At 43.8% G+C, this 13909-nt stretch overlaps 1 protein-coding gene across 1 annotated transcript; it reads left to right on the top strand.

Annotated features, from left to right (window-relative positions):
- Positions 1–7843: 7843 nt before the first annotated feature.
- On the top strand, positions 7844–13241 carry LOC129863866 (adenosine receptor A2b-like). The gene is made up of 2 exons (XM_055936212.1): positions 7844–8397; positions 11382–13241. Exons 1-2 carry the CDS (start codon positions 8066–8068, stop codon positions 12445–12447), a joined length of 1398 nt encoding a protein of 465 aa, XP_055792187.1. The 5' UTR covers positions 7844–8065; the 3' UTR covers positions 12448–13241.
- Positions 13242–13909: the final 668 nt, after the last annotated feature.

The raw sequence follows: 13909 nt of genomic DNA, 5'->3' as shown, positions 1-13909 counted from the left end.
GTCGTCTCGTGCAGTTATGTGTACGTACATAAAACAGCTTGGCAAATTTACATTAAGTTGGCCAAATTATCTTGTAATTTCGAACATCTCCTAAACCCATAATGTCGACGAAACGCTCTGAAGAGCAGTGAAACGGCCTACACGTGAGTCACTGTATTTGTATACATGTAATAGTTGCTAATTGTAAAAAAAAAAAAAAGTTTTCTATTTCGCGGATTTCACTTATCGCGGGTCATTTTCGGAACGTAACCCCCGCGATAAACGAGGGATTACCTGTACTGTTGCACCAAGTCTGCAACCAACGTGTATATAGCCAAATTGTCGTTGCTAATTGTGTGTTATTCTTTTTCTATTATTTAAATTGTTTTCTCTGCATTGTTGGGAAAGGCCCATAAGTAAACATTTCACTGTTAGTCTACACCTGTTGTTTACGAAGCGTGACAAATTAAAAAAATAGATACATTGAGTGATCTCTAGTCCTCAGTGAGCTGGTACCCCCACAACTGTTATAGATTACCCCTGCCACAGTAAAGGGATAGATTAGTGGCCATATGCCAGGTTTGTACTATTAGATAGATTAGTGGTCATATGCTGGTTGTACAGTAACAATGGATAGATTTTACCATGGTCTAATTTTAGCAACAGATCGGTAGAATTTCTGTGGATTCTTGATGTCACTTTGGGGATTGACGTTTATCCCAACCGCAATGCTTTTCAGCCACGATAAACTTCAACATGTATCAATGTAATCTGCTCATCATCGAAACTGGTCCAGGTACAGCTATTCTGAAGTAAATGTACAATTATAACAGACCAATAGTTACGTCACACACACATAGCTGAGCTGCCTAAATCCCTCCTCCTCTTGACGACCTGTAAGAAAGTGATGTATTGCAAGTCTTCAGAACGGCGCATTGATCAGAGCATGCAACCGCGTTTTCCTGTTCTAGCTTCTGAGTGCATCAAGACCGAAACCTCTCCAACAGGCGGAACATCTATATAATTTACAGTCATATTTTCCTATAGACAAACTTTCAAATTTTGAAGAAGCATGGATTATGTAAATACTATGAATACGCGTGTAGCCTATGGAGAGAAGGCTTGAACATATGTTGTGCATTTGCGTCAGTGTATGTCTTGATAAGACAAAAAGGCAAGTATTATTTAATTTTTTTACTTTCACTGTATGGTTAATCATAAAGGGTAATCGGAATAACTATTGGTCAAAAAGGATTCAAATGTCCCAAATCTCAAAGTGGCTCTTAATTTAATTAAGGTGAAATATAATTGTCTAAATTGTGAAATGTTCGAGTTTCTTTTTGTGTCCATTTATTTCAGGTTAGACACAATAGTTTTGGTGATTTAATTTACTTGTTCCCTCATTAAATTAGTCAACAAAATTGAAACTGAAAGGAAATAGAGCTACAATAAGCTTCATAACTCAATTACTACCTATAGTATACTAACATGATCAACAAACCTACCCTGCAGTCTTCCTGAATTGACTGAGCTGAAATTGGAGTTGACCCCGACCCTGCTATCTATCAATATAGAAATATGTTTATTATGTAAACATATTGAATTTTTGTCCCCTGAGAATGAATATCATCTGCATCACCTGGCTATAATGCAGATGCTGATTGGTCGCTTGTTTTGGGCTATGTAGTCTCGACTCTAGATTACAACCTCAAAGACCTATTCCACGGCAAGCTCTCAGTTACAACAACCATCAATTACCCTCACTGTTACACCAACTATAAATTACCATCAATGTTACACCAACCGTAAATTACCCTGACGTAGTTTGTGTCTGTATTTCAGGACAAATATGTAGTCACGCCCTAATTCTCCTTACATCAGCAATTCACATAGTGGTATGGCCAACAGCAACATTTCTGTAATTCATTTTCACTGTGTTGGTCCTCTCCACAACTGGTCCTTTGATTGACAGGTCTGCAATACAGTCCTTCCAAAGGATGTGGGAAGCTTATCACATCCTTCAATGCGCGCGGGTACACATCCACACACACACACACACACACACGCACATTAATGCCAATTTACACACTATACATTGTACACTGACTCATAAATTACAGTACACCTATTTGCAGTCTTAGAAAAAAGGTGCTATGTAGTACCTAAAAGGGTTCTTTGGCTGTCCCCAAAGGAGAACCCTTTGAAGAACCCTTTTTGATTTCAGGTAGAACCCTTTTGGGTTTCAGGTTAAAAAAATACTTTACACAGAGGGTCAAAAAGGGATCTCCTATGGGGACAGCCATAGTGTACAAGCAAACAAACTGAAAAAAAGCAGCCCCATTTAAATTCCTGCACCACCTTTATCATATAACACATTAATGATCCACGTGAAGCCAGGCACGTAGCTTATTCCTGCCTCTGAGGTTAGGTAAGGCCAGTGGCAACCTGGTCTCCGAGCATTTCTTATTATTTTGTATGTAAATCTGTGACACTCCATTTAGTATGATATGTTACATTTCGTATGGTATGTATTCATTTGTGGATGTCTATCACCCATTTCGTACCAGTCAAAAGTTTGGAATCATGTATTAACCAAAAAAAGTGTTCTATATTTTATATTTGAGATTCTTCAAAGTAGCCACCCTTTACCTTGATGACAGCTTTGCACACTCATGGCATTCTCTCAACCAGCTTCACCTGGAATGCTTTTCCAACAGAATTGAAGAAGTTCCCACTTATGCTGAGCACTTGTTGGCTGCGGTCCAACTCATCCCAAACCATCTTAATTGGGTTGAGGTCGGGTGATTGCGGAGGCCAGGTCATCTGATGCAGCACTCCATCATTCTCCTTCTTGGTCAAATAGCCCTTACACAGCCTGGATGTGTGTTGGGTCATTGTCCTGTTAAAAAAAAGAAATGATAGTCCTACTAAGCACAAACAAGATTGTATCGCTGCAGAATGCTGTGGTAGCCATGTTGGTTAAGTGTGCCATGAATTCTAAATAAATCACAGACAGTGTCACCAGAAAAGCACCCCCACACCATTATATTTCCTCCTCCATGCTTCATGGTGGGAACCATACATGCGGAGATCATCCGTTCACCTACTCTGCATCTCACCACAAAGACACAGTGGTTGGAAACAAAAACTCAAAAGTTGGACTCATCAGACCAAAGGACAGATTTGTTCATTGGTCATGTTTCTTGGCCCAAGCAAGTCTCTTCTTATTATTGGTGTCCTTTAGTAGTAGTTTCTTTGTAGCAATTCGAACAGGCCTGATTCACGCAGTTTCCTCTGAACAGTTGAAGTTGAGATGTGTCTGTGAACTCTGTGAATGCTTTATTTGTGCTGCAATTTCTGAGGCTGGTAACTCTAATGAACTTATCCTCTGCAGCAGAGGTAACTCTGGGTCTTCCTTTCCTGTGGCAGTCCTCATGAGAGCCAGTTTCATCCTAGCGCTTGATGGTTTTTGCGACTGCACTTGAAGACACTTTAAAAGTTCTTGACATTTTCCGGATTGACTGACATTCTTGTCTTAAAGTAATGATGGACTGTCATTTCTCTTTGTTTATTTGAGCTGTTCTTGCCATTATATAGATTATATGGTATTTTACCTGTCTTCTATATACCACCCCTACCTTGTCACAACACAACTGATTGGCTCAAACACATTAAGAATGAAAGAAATTACACAAATTACATTTTAACAAGGCGCACCTGTTAATTGAAATGCACTCCAGGTGACTATCTCATGAGGCTGGTTGAGAGAATGCCAAGAGTCTGAAAAGCTGTCATCAAGGCATGATTTGCTAAACACTTTTGGTTGCTACATGATTCCATATGTGTTAGTTCATAGTTTTTAATGTCTTCACTATTATTCTGCAATGTAGAAAATTGTAAAAATAAAGAAAAACCCTTGAATGAATAGGTGTGTACAAACTTTTGACTCTATTATCATGTCACCTAAATACACGACTGGACCAAGAGTATGTGGTCACCTGCTTGTCGAACATCTCATTCCAAAATCATGGTTATTAATATCGAGTTGGTCACCCCTTTGCTGCTATAACAGCCTCCACTTTTCTGAGAAGGCTTTCCACTAGATGTTGGAACATTGCTGTGGGGACTTGGTTCCATTCAGTCACAAGGGCATTAGTGAGGTCGGGCATGGATGTTGGGCGATTAGATCTGGCTAACAGTCGGCGTTCCAATTCATCCCAAAGGTGTTCGAGGGGGTTGAGATCAAGGCTCTGTGCAGGCCAGTCAAATTCTTCCAGACCGATCTCGACAAACCATTTCTGTATAGACCTCGCTTTGTGAACAGGGACATTGTCATTCTGAAACAAGAAAGAGCCTTCCCCAAACTGTTGCCACAAAGTTGGAAGCACAGAATCGTCTAGAATGTAATTGTATGCTGTAGTATTAAGATTTCCCTTCACTGGAACTAGGGGGCATAGCACGAACCATGAAAAACAGCCCTAGACCATTATTCCTCCTCCACCAAACTTTACAGTTGGCACTATGCATTGGGGCAGGTAGCGTTCTCCTGGCATCCACCAAACCCAGATTCGTCCGTCAGACTGCCAGATGGTGAAGCGTGATTCATCACTGCAGAGAACGTGTTTCCACTGCTCCAGAGTCCAATGGCGGCTTACACCACTCCAGCCGACGCTTTGCATTGCGCATGGTGATCTTAGGCTTGTGTGCGGCTGCTTGTCCATGGAAACCTGTTTCATGACGCTCCTGACGAACAGTTCTTGTGTTGACATTGCTTCCAGAGGCAGTTTGGAACTCCACGATTTTTATGCGCTATGCACTTCAGCACTCAGCGTCCCATTCTGTGAGCTTGTGTGGCCTACTACTTTGGAGCTGAACCGTTGTTGCTCCTAGATGTTTCTTTACAATAACTGCTCTTACAGTTGACCGGGGCAGCTCTAGCAGGGCAGACATTTGACAAACTGACTTGTTGGAAAGGTGGCATCCTATGACGGTGCCACGTTGAAGGTCGCTGAGCTCTTCAGTAAGGCATTTTTACTGTCAATGTTTGTCTATGGAGATTGCATGGTTGTATGCTCGATTTATACACCTGTTAGCAATGTGTGTGGCTGAATTAGCCGAATCCACTCATTTGAAGTGGCGGCCACATATTTTTGTATATATAGTGGATGTGGATATTTGTCTGTCATGTTGCCTAAATAAAACATTATGCACACCTGCTCTTTCCATTATGCACACCTGCTCTGACCAGGTGAATCCAAGTGAAATCTATGATCCCTTATCTATGAACCTCAATCAGTGTAGATGAAGGGGGGGGAGACAGGTTAAAAAATATTTTTAAGCCTTCAGACAGTTAAGACATGGATTGTGTGTGTGTGTCATTCAGAGCGTTAATGGGCAAGACAAATATTTAAGTGCCTTTGAACGGGGTATGGTAGTAGGTGCCAGGCGCACCGGTTTGTGTCAAGAATTGCAACACTGCTACACTGCTGGGTTTAACCCACGCTCAACAGTTTCCCGTGTGTATCAAGAATGGTCCCCCACCCAAATGATATCCAACCAACTTGACACAACTGTAGGAAGCATTGGAGTCATCATGGGCCAGCATCCCTTTGGAATGGTTTCGGCACCTTGTAGAGTCCTGCCCCGGCGAATTGAGGCTGTTCTGAGGGCAAAAGGGGGTGCAACTCAATATTAAGAAGGCGTTCCTAATGTTTTGTACACTCAGTGTCTATAGGACATGCACTTTGCCTTCAAATCCCACTAATTGCCCTCAGTACACTTCAGAAGGAAGAGCCCATGTTATGATGTGTCATTGTAGTTGAAAAAACAGGTTGTGGAAATGTCAGCTTCCATTTATCAGCTTCCATGATCTGCCTGTCTGTCTGCCCACTAACTTACTCTTGAGGAATTCTTTCCCAGACCAGCACCCTTATTACGACCCTTTGCCCCCCTCTCCCTAGATTCCACTGTCCTTATATCACTCCAGAGGGGCACAGGGGGTTGCAGGGTGAGGGAGGGGGTAAAGTGTAAGAAATGGCCCCTTTGACCCTTTGGGCCAGGATTAAAGAGCATTCACTCTGATTAAAGGCACGTATTATTTTTTTTCTCGCTCTGCCACGTTCTCAGACATGGCTGCCAACACAGAGTTCAATGGGTTCCAGGGGAACGAGCTGTCTAATCTTTGTCTGAACTTTATAGCCAAGAGGGTTCCCAAGAGGGTTGATAGCCAAGAAGATATTCAAGAGGGTAGCCAAGAGGGCCTGATAGCAACGAGCTACGTACTTACTATAAACAGAAGAAAAAAAACAGACCCCTGCATATTATCAGTAAGGGAACAGCAGTGTTTTCACATTAGAAATGCTTCCTCTCATACCGCGTCATAGCTTCCCTCTGTCTACTGTTCTGTCATCATGCTGAACATTCAAGTGGTAATATCCATTAATACAGATCCAGAAGTGTATGTTCGTTCAAAACTGTTCTTTTGAAATATTGTACAATTTTCCTGACCTCAATCATCAAGGTTTGTATAAAGGATATTTGTCATGCCCTGACCGTAGAGATAATTTTTATGTCTCTATTTGGTTTGGTCAGGGTGTGATTTGAGGTGGGTATTCTATGTTATATTATTTGTATTTCTATGTTTTGGCCGGGTAGGGTTCTCAATCAGGGACAGCTGTCTATCGTTGTCTCTGATTGAGAACCATACTTAGGTAGCCCTTTTCCCCCCTGTCTTTATGGGAAGTTTACTTTGTTTGTGGCACATAGCCTTAAGCTTCACGGTTTGTTTTGTATTGTTTATTGTTTTTGTCAGCATTTCCAATAAAAAAGGAATATGTACGCTCACCACGCTGCACCTTGGTCCTCTTCATTCAACAGCCGTGACAATATTAAAGTGAGGCTGATACATAGTAATAACTGGCACTGTCCTGTGGAACTCATTAAACTAGCCCACATTTAAATCTCTCCTTGTTTAGGGGTTTGTACTGGCAACAGGAAGGAAAGAGGGATACTTCGTCAGTTGTACAACTGAACGCATTCAACTGAAATGTGTCTTCTGCATTTAACCCAACCCTTCATCGACATAGAGGAACAGTGGGTTAACTGCCTTGCTCAGGGGCAGAATGACATATTTTTACCTTGGGGATTCGATCCAGCAACCTTTCCGTTACTGGCCCAACACTTGTTGGCATTTGGTAGCCAGGCTACCAAATGCCAACAATTGCTTTAGATTTAGAATAACCTGACTGACTATAGTAAATGCTTTGGAGAAGACGACCACACCTTGAATAGAACAAGCACAGCCATGTTAATGATTACTATGGAAACTAGCTGTGTCGCTATAATTCATACAGATATGCTCTTGGGCCTAAATCTTGGAGAATAGAAAATAAGGTGTGACAGGGTCTGATGATGTGTGATCTTTTTGGGGAGGGAAGCTGTTCTAAAATAAAAATCTGTATTTTGGAAGACAGAGCTGCTGGCTTTGGAAGACAGATTGCTGTCGTGGCCTGGGGTGTGTGGGTTAACCTGCAGCCTGTTTGTACAGGGACTTGTAATGAGATTGTTTTCTCGCTCTCTCTCTCCTCTCTCTCTTTCTGTCTCCACAGGACACTGATCTTCATGTGACAGTGGGCTGGCCACGGCAACACTCCGCCCCCTCCCAGTGTCCAGCCACTGAGGAGGTTGGTGAGGTTAGCAACAGAAAGCACGATTGGACAGAAGAAGTGGAAGAAGAAGAGAACCAAATAACCTTCTGTAGAGTGACAATACATTAGAGTGAATCTCAACTCACTTCATCCTTTGCTCTGTGGTTGGCAGTGGCACCATTTCCTGGGCGTCGGGTGGATAAACAGGAAGTGGTTAGTGGTGGTGGGGCCTGCTAATCACTGAAAGGATAGTCCCTGGCAGCACTGCAATAGCACCTCACCTGTGTGTGTGTGTGTGTGTGTGTGTGTGTGTGTGTGTGGCTAGCTGTTGGCGGGAGAGTGTCTGCACGTGTAGCGATGCGTGTAGAGACGAGGAAGCCCCTTCCCTGCTACCTGACTCAGACTCTGGCTGTGACCTTCAACGTGACCCCAGCCCCACCATGCTGAACAATGCCTCCCTCGTCTACATCGCCCTGGAGCTGGTCATAGCCTTTCTGGCCGTGACCGGTAACATGCTGGTCTGCTGGGCCGTGTGCCTCAACAGCACCTTGCAGAGCATCACCAACTACTTCGTTGTGTCCCTGGCGGTGGCAGATATCGCTGTGGGCTTGCTGGCCATCCCCTTCGCCATCACCATCAGCACGGGCTTCTGTGCCAACTTCCACGGCTGCCTGTTCATCGCCTGCTTCGTACTGGTGCTCACCCAGAGCTCCATCTTCAGCCTGCTGGCCATCGCTGTGGACCGCTACATCGCCATCAAGAGCCCCCTCAGGTGATCTTAGCAGGGCAGGAGAGGGAGGGGATTGGAGGGGGGACTGAGGATGGTGGTGACACTGTTCCTGGTCTTTTTCTAGAAAGCAACAATGAAACTTAAACAGGTATCATCCATGTTTAATACGATGTTTTATTTGCAGAACACCAAAGGCAGATCCTCTGGCCGTTAGATCTTGGCTGTGATCGAAGTGACGCACAACAAAATGCTTTTGTGTATCAAAACACATTGAATTATAGTGAGGTTATTCGATTAGGGTTCATCTCCCCACCGCAGGGCAGACAGAGGTAAATGTCTCCACAGGCTTCATTGGGTTAGTGTTTGTGTGCTGTTGGAAGGACTAAAAGGACTAAAGGCTTTGATCGTTATCATCCTGATAAATCAACACCAAGGGAGAGCGGTGAGGGGGCAGACCCAGGCACCGTATCGATAGAAAGGCCAGTGTTCTCACCTTAAACAGCCCTGGATCACCTTAGCAGAAACGTGCATCAGCTCACGTAGTCTCTCTGTCAGTGTGACGGGGTGGACACAGAGCATTGTCATCCCTCTCCAATCGATAGTCAGTTTCCCCAAAGAATGTAGGAACGTGTTTTAATTTCTTTACAATTCAATGTACATTTATAGTCTTGCCTTTAATAGCAAATGGAGATTGTTTATACATAACAATAACTGGAATAAACAATATTTTTGTGGATGTCAAGTAGTGTTAGATGAGTTCATAATTTTGACAATTATTTGTTGTCTTTATTAGTTATGTCTAATGATCTTTTATAATGTGTTGTATGTGAAATGTCCCATGTGCCTCTTCTATTCTATACTTGTCCGTGACTGTGTAGCAGATTAGGATCTGTCAAACTCAAACCTCCGCCTGAATTGTCTCCATTTGCGCTGCCGGAAGAGCCTGTCAAGAGTGCTTCTGACACTCTTTGCTTTAGCGAGTGAGAGAGCGGTGTTATTTTTCTGTTTTCCAGTACTCCATCAGGGTGTGATGACAGGTAGAAAATGCTATCTGCTCAACACTAGTCATTAGCAACATTAACTGCAACAAATTGCTTGCAATAAAAATCGAGATAGCTAGTTTATTAGGACGCTATATAATGTTTGGTTAATAAGGCACTCAAGCTTGCATAAGGGACAAATATGTAACTTTGAACATTTGTTAAGGGTTATTTCCTATTTGAAACAAAACAAAACAACAACTTGTTTTAAATAGGCTATGTCACACTTACCGTACACCATAATTTCCCCCTGTGGGCATATAATACTAAAACAACGCAGACTATGGAGGTTTTTACGCACATCCAAAACGGGACCTGCATGGCTAAAATAATGTGGGCCTGCCTACAATGCATAGATAAAAAGGGAATGTCAGCTCACTGTTTTACTCCTCTCAAACCTGATATTTTAATACATATTTGGTGATTAAGACGTATTTCCAAGCGGTCTCATGAGCCAAACCCTTTATCGACAGTATTGAGTACTTCGCGATTGCATTGGGCATTTTAACTAAATACAAAGTATACATGCATCAAAGGCACATTAGTCTACTCTTGTTCGACGCGAATATGGACAGTATGCGTCACGGCTGGATAGGCTGTGTTTCCGCTCTCAAAATTAATGTCATAACCAACTGCGTTACTTCTAAAAATAGTTTTTGGTTGGTCTTAAATATCCCTACCAGCGCTGCCTGAAATTAGAACTTTGGATCATGTTTTTAAGGACACACCTCAAATATTTCCAACCAGCTCATCTAAGCTGATATAAGACAGATAAATTCCCGAACCTGAGGTTAGGTCTGGAAAATGCCAGTGCGCCAGTTTTTACATTACGAATTTGCAAGCTAACGTACTTTTGACACTAGCGCCGCCTTAACGGCCATCCGAAAATATAACCCTTAGAAAGCAACCTACACAAACCTGTTTCCATCAGACTATAATCAAACAACTCAACCTGCAAGCAACTTGGCAACAACCAAATAGTTCAACTTGCAAATCCCTTTTCTTTACTAGAGTGAAATATTAAGACACGCATTAATGCTTCATACTACAAATGTGTAGGTAATCAAAGTCACTGTTTGGTCACAGTCGCAATTGCAATTTTGATTCTCCCGTGGGAAGGCATTGCTTTCATGCAAAAGTCCTAAAGCAGGTGTTTATTGCAAAAGGGCCCAGCCAGTGTGTGTGTGTGTGTGTGGATATGAATGAGCTTTCATTTCAGCCGGAGCTTTGGTGCCAATGACCATAGATCCAAGGGGGCTTAATAAACTTGTCGCCACCCTGGTCCACAGAGGTCTCAGTCAAAGAGGCCTAAATCCCCCCTGGACTCCAAACACACCCCGATAACCACAAACAACAGGGTCATGTGCCTGTGGTGCCGCCCTCTGACTTCCACCCTGGTGTACATTATGATCTCTGGTTTAGACATGACCAATGGAAGAATACAGACAGCAAAACGCGTTAATATAGCCTGATACATTGTTCATGACACAATGATTTCCATTTGTCTAATGTCTGATGCAGAAACAAAGCAACGCCAAGAAGGGTTACATCAGACTATAGATAAGCTTTTGTGCAATGTTCCCTAAATCACAATACAGGTAGGAAATGCTTTCTTAAATCTACATGTAGTGCGTGACCTGATATCCACTGCTCCATGTCCTAGTATGGCAGGACTGGTCGAGTCTCCCAAACAATGGACTCATTTTCCAAGAGCTTACTGCTATATATGCAAATACTAATATGTTCTCGGAATAAAGGCTTTTTACCCTCTGAAGCCTGTCCCATACGTTCTCTAAGCTCTTTGATTAAAGGAAGTAAAAGTCATTGGTTGGGTCCAGGAAAGGTGAACTTGCTTTCTTATTGAGTGTTACTGGGAATGTCTGGACTTGAATAGAGGAGCCCTATCATCCTGGGAGTATTTCTGTGTCATGTAACAATATAAAATGCCTATCTGAATTCCTCTCATGTTTTCACGTGATCCTCTAGGTATAACAGTCTTGTGACGTCCGGGAGGGCAAAGGGCATCATCGCAGTGTGCTGGGTTCTCTCTGTGGGCATCGGCCTCACGCCCATGCTGGGCTGGAACAGGGGTGTCAATAGCACCAACAGCAGCTCGTGCCCCGAAGGCATGACAGAGTGCCTGTTCGAGGGTGTGGTCACCCTGGAATACATGGTCTACTTCAACTTCTTCGGTTGTGTGCTGGTGCCCCTGCTGGCCATGCTGGTCATCTACGCCCGCATCTTCATGGCGGCGCGGCACCAGCTGAGACTGATGGACCTGAAGCTGGTTCACATGCACGCCCCTGGGGCATGCTCATCGTCCACATCGTCCCGCTCCACCCTGCAGAAGGAGGTCCACGCAGCCAAGTCTCTGGCCATCATCGTGGGGCTGTTCGCCCTCTGCTGGTTGCCTCTTCACATCATCAACTGCTTCAACCTGTTCTGCCAGGACTGTGGGCGCCCGCACATCTGGGTGATGAACATCGCCATCATCCTGTCCCACGCCAATTCCGTGGTCAACCCCATCATCTACGCATACCGCATCCGGGAGTTCCGCCACACCTTCCGCAGGATCCTGCACAAGCACATGCTGGGGCACCGGGAGGGGCATGGAGCTGGGGGAGGGTGTGGCAGAGGGCTGGGTAGCAGCAGCAGTATCACACGTGCCTCTACTCGCATCAGCATGGTGGACAGCTCATGTGGCACCATGGGGAACAGTTATTCCCTGGAGCCCGGCCCCAAACTCAGCCCCACTCGGACCCCCATAGAGACCCATAGAGCTGGGAAAGAAGCTTACTCTGACTCCTGCCAATGGTCACCACCACAGTCAGACACTGCACCAATCAGCTCCATTGAAAATGGACACAACAAAGGTGATGCCCCGGTGTCTCCCAGGCAGCAGCAATGCATCATGGGATGTGCGGACCAATGTGGGGTTGAGACTACAACAGAGTTGATGGGGGTGAAGGACAGTGGGAACATATCCTTTGTGCACGTCAGGCCTCTGTCCCCCACACTAACCAGCCCTAACCACTCAGTAGAGGTGTCATGACATAGTTATCCCCATGATGGACAAGTTACTGATACCCCAACGTACATCATCAACTAGGAGGGGGAGAAGTGAGGGACCAGGTCAAAAGCAGGTTCCCTTCACCTGTAAGATAAATTCTACCGAAATATTGGAAATGGTTGCCCTGACTAGAAATAGCTTTTCTTTCTTTAGGAGGGAGACTTCTTAGCCTGAAAGGGCAACAACAAACTGTTATTAAATTACGCCTAGCCATTGAGCTTTTTTCTTTCTTCAAATTATTGTATCTGTTGTTCTTGTTTACTTATCACATAGCTGTTATTGGTGGACACATTTTATACACGTTACCTCCGAGGCTCTTTACTGTAGGCTAATAGTCTTTCAGAATTGAAAATGTATGACGATATAAATGAATGGTCTGATCTACTGAGCACCTGTCATATGCTGACAGATTATGACCGAAACCATATTGACCCTGGACACTGTCCAATACTGTATGACTCAATATTTGGTATTGCTGGCCAACCACTACTGAGTTACCTACTGTATGTCAGTGTGAGACTTCGGGAATGTATTCTCTCTCTTTTGCAATGCAGTATTCCACCAAATGTGTCATATCATCTTTTCAAATGCTGGTCCTGTAATATTCATATGTGTAAACATACTGAATTATAATTGGATGCATTTTACCGCCGTATCATACTGTGCTATGATTGGTTAAGACCACCCAGGTGGTTAGGTCATGGTCAGTTGATCATGGTTGAGATACGTGAACATGCAAGTTATAGCTAGCTAATAAAGAGCTACGTTAAGAAATATCCTGTAGTACTGCATTTTATTATTTTGTACAAAGCGTGCAAAACAAGACATGGTGTCAGAGAAAAAGGTCTTACAAGATGGATTTTTCTGGAGTTCCTTCACCTCGAATGGACTGGGAGTCTACAAACTTACCCGATGCATGGCGTAGGTACAAACAGCATGTGGAGCCAATGTTCACGGGTACTCTGAAGGAAAGAGGAGAAGACGAAAAGTGCAGCTACCCGCTCCTCTGGATCGGTGAAATAGGGAGAGATATTTACAACACATGGACACTTACCGAGACTGAATCAAAGGTACTGAAAACATACTACGATCGTTTTGAAGCATATGTTGTGCCGAAGACCAATACGATTTTCGCTAGGTACAAATTCCATGAGAGAGTACAGGGAGCTAGCGAGTCTTTTGAACAGTTTGTGACAGAGCTGCGTCTGCTTGTGAAGGACTATGATTATGCAAACAAGGATGAGATGGTCAGGGACCGTATTGTATTTGGAATACACTCACCGCGAATGAGAGAGAAACTTTTGAATGTTGGGTCTGAAGTAACGCTGGACAAAGCTATCGACATAGCCAGATCTCACCATCTAGCACTGGCTCAGATGAAAACCATTTCGCGGGGTAGCACGAGCGCATCACGTGAACAAGCAGTGCACGCAGTCAGGCAGAC

The sequence above is a fragment of the Salvelinus fontinalis genome, chromosome 10 (assembly GCF_029448725.1).
Source record: "Salvelinus fontinalis isolate EN_2023a chromosome 10, ASM2944872v1, whole genome shotgun sequence".
NCBI classification, from domain to species: domain Eukaryota; kingdom Metazoa; phylum Chordata; class Actinopteri; order Salmoniformes; family Salmonidae; genus Salvelinus; species Salvelinus fontinalis.
This window is presented reverse-complemented; position numbering and strand designations above follow the sequence as displayed.

Excerpts from the sequence above, each read along its gene's own strand:
- LOC129863866 (XM_055936212.1), top strand. The coding sequence starts at position 8,066 with ATGCTGAACAATGCCTCCCTCGTCTACATCGCCCTGGAGCTGGTCATA. Across the intron at positions 8,398-11,381 it reads GCCATCAAGAGCCCCCTCAG|GTATAACAGTCTTGTGACGT; the intron begins GTGATCTTAGCA and ends GTGATCCTCTAG.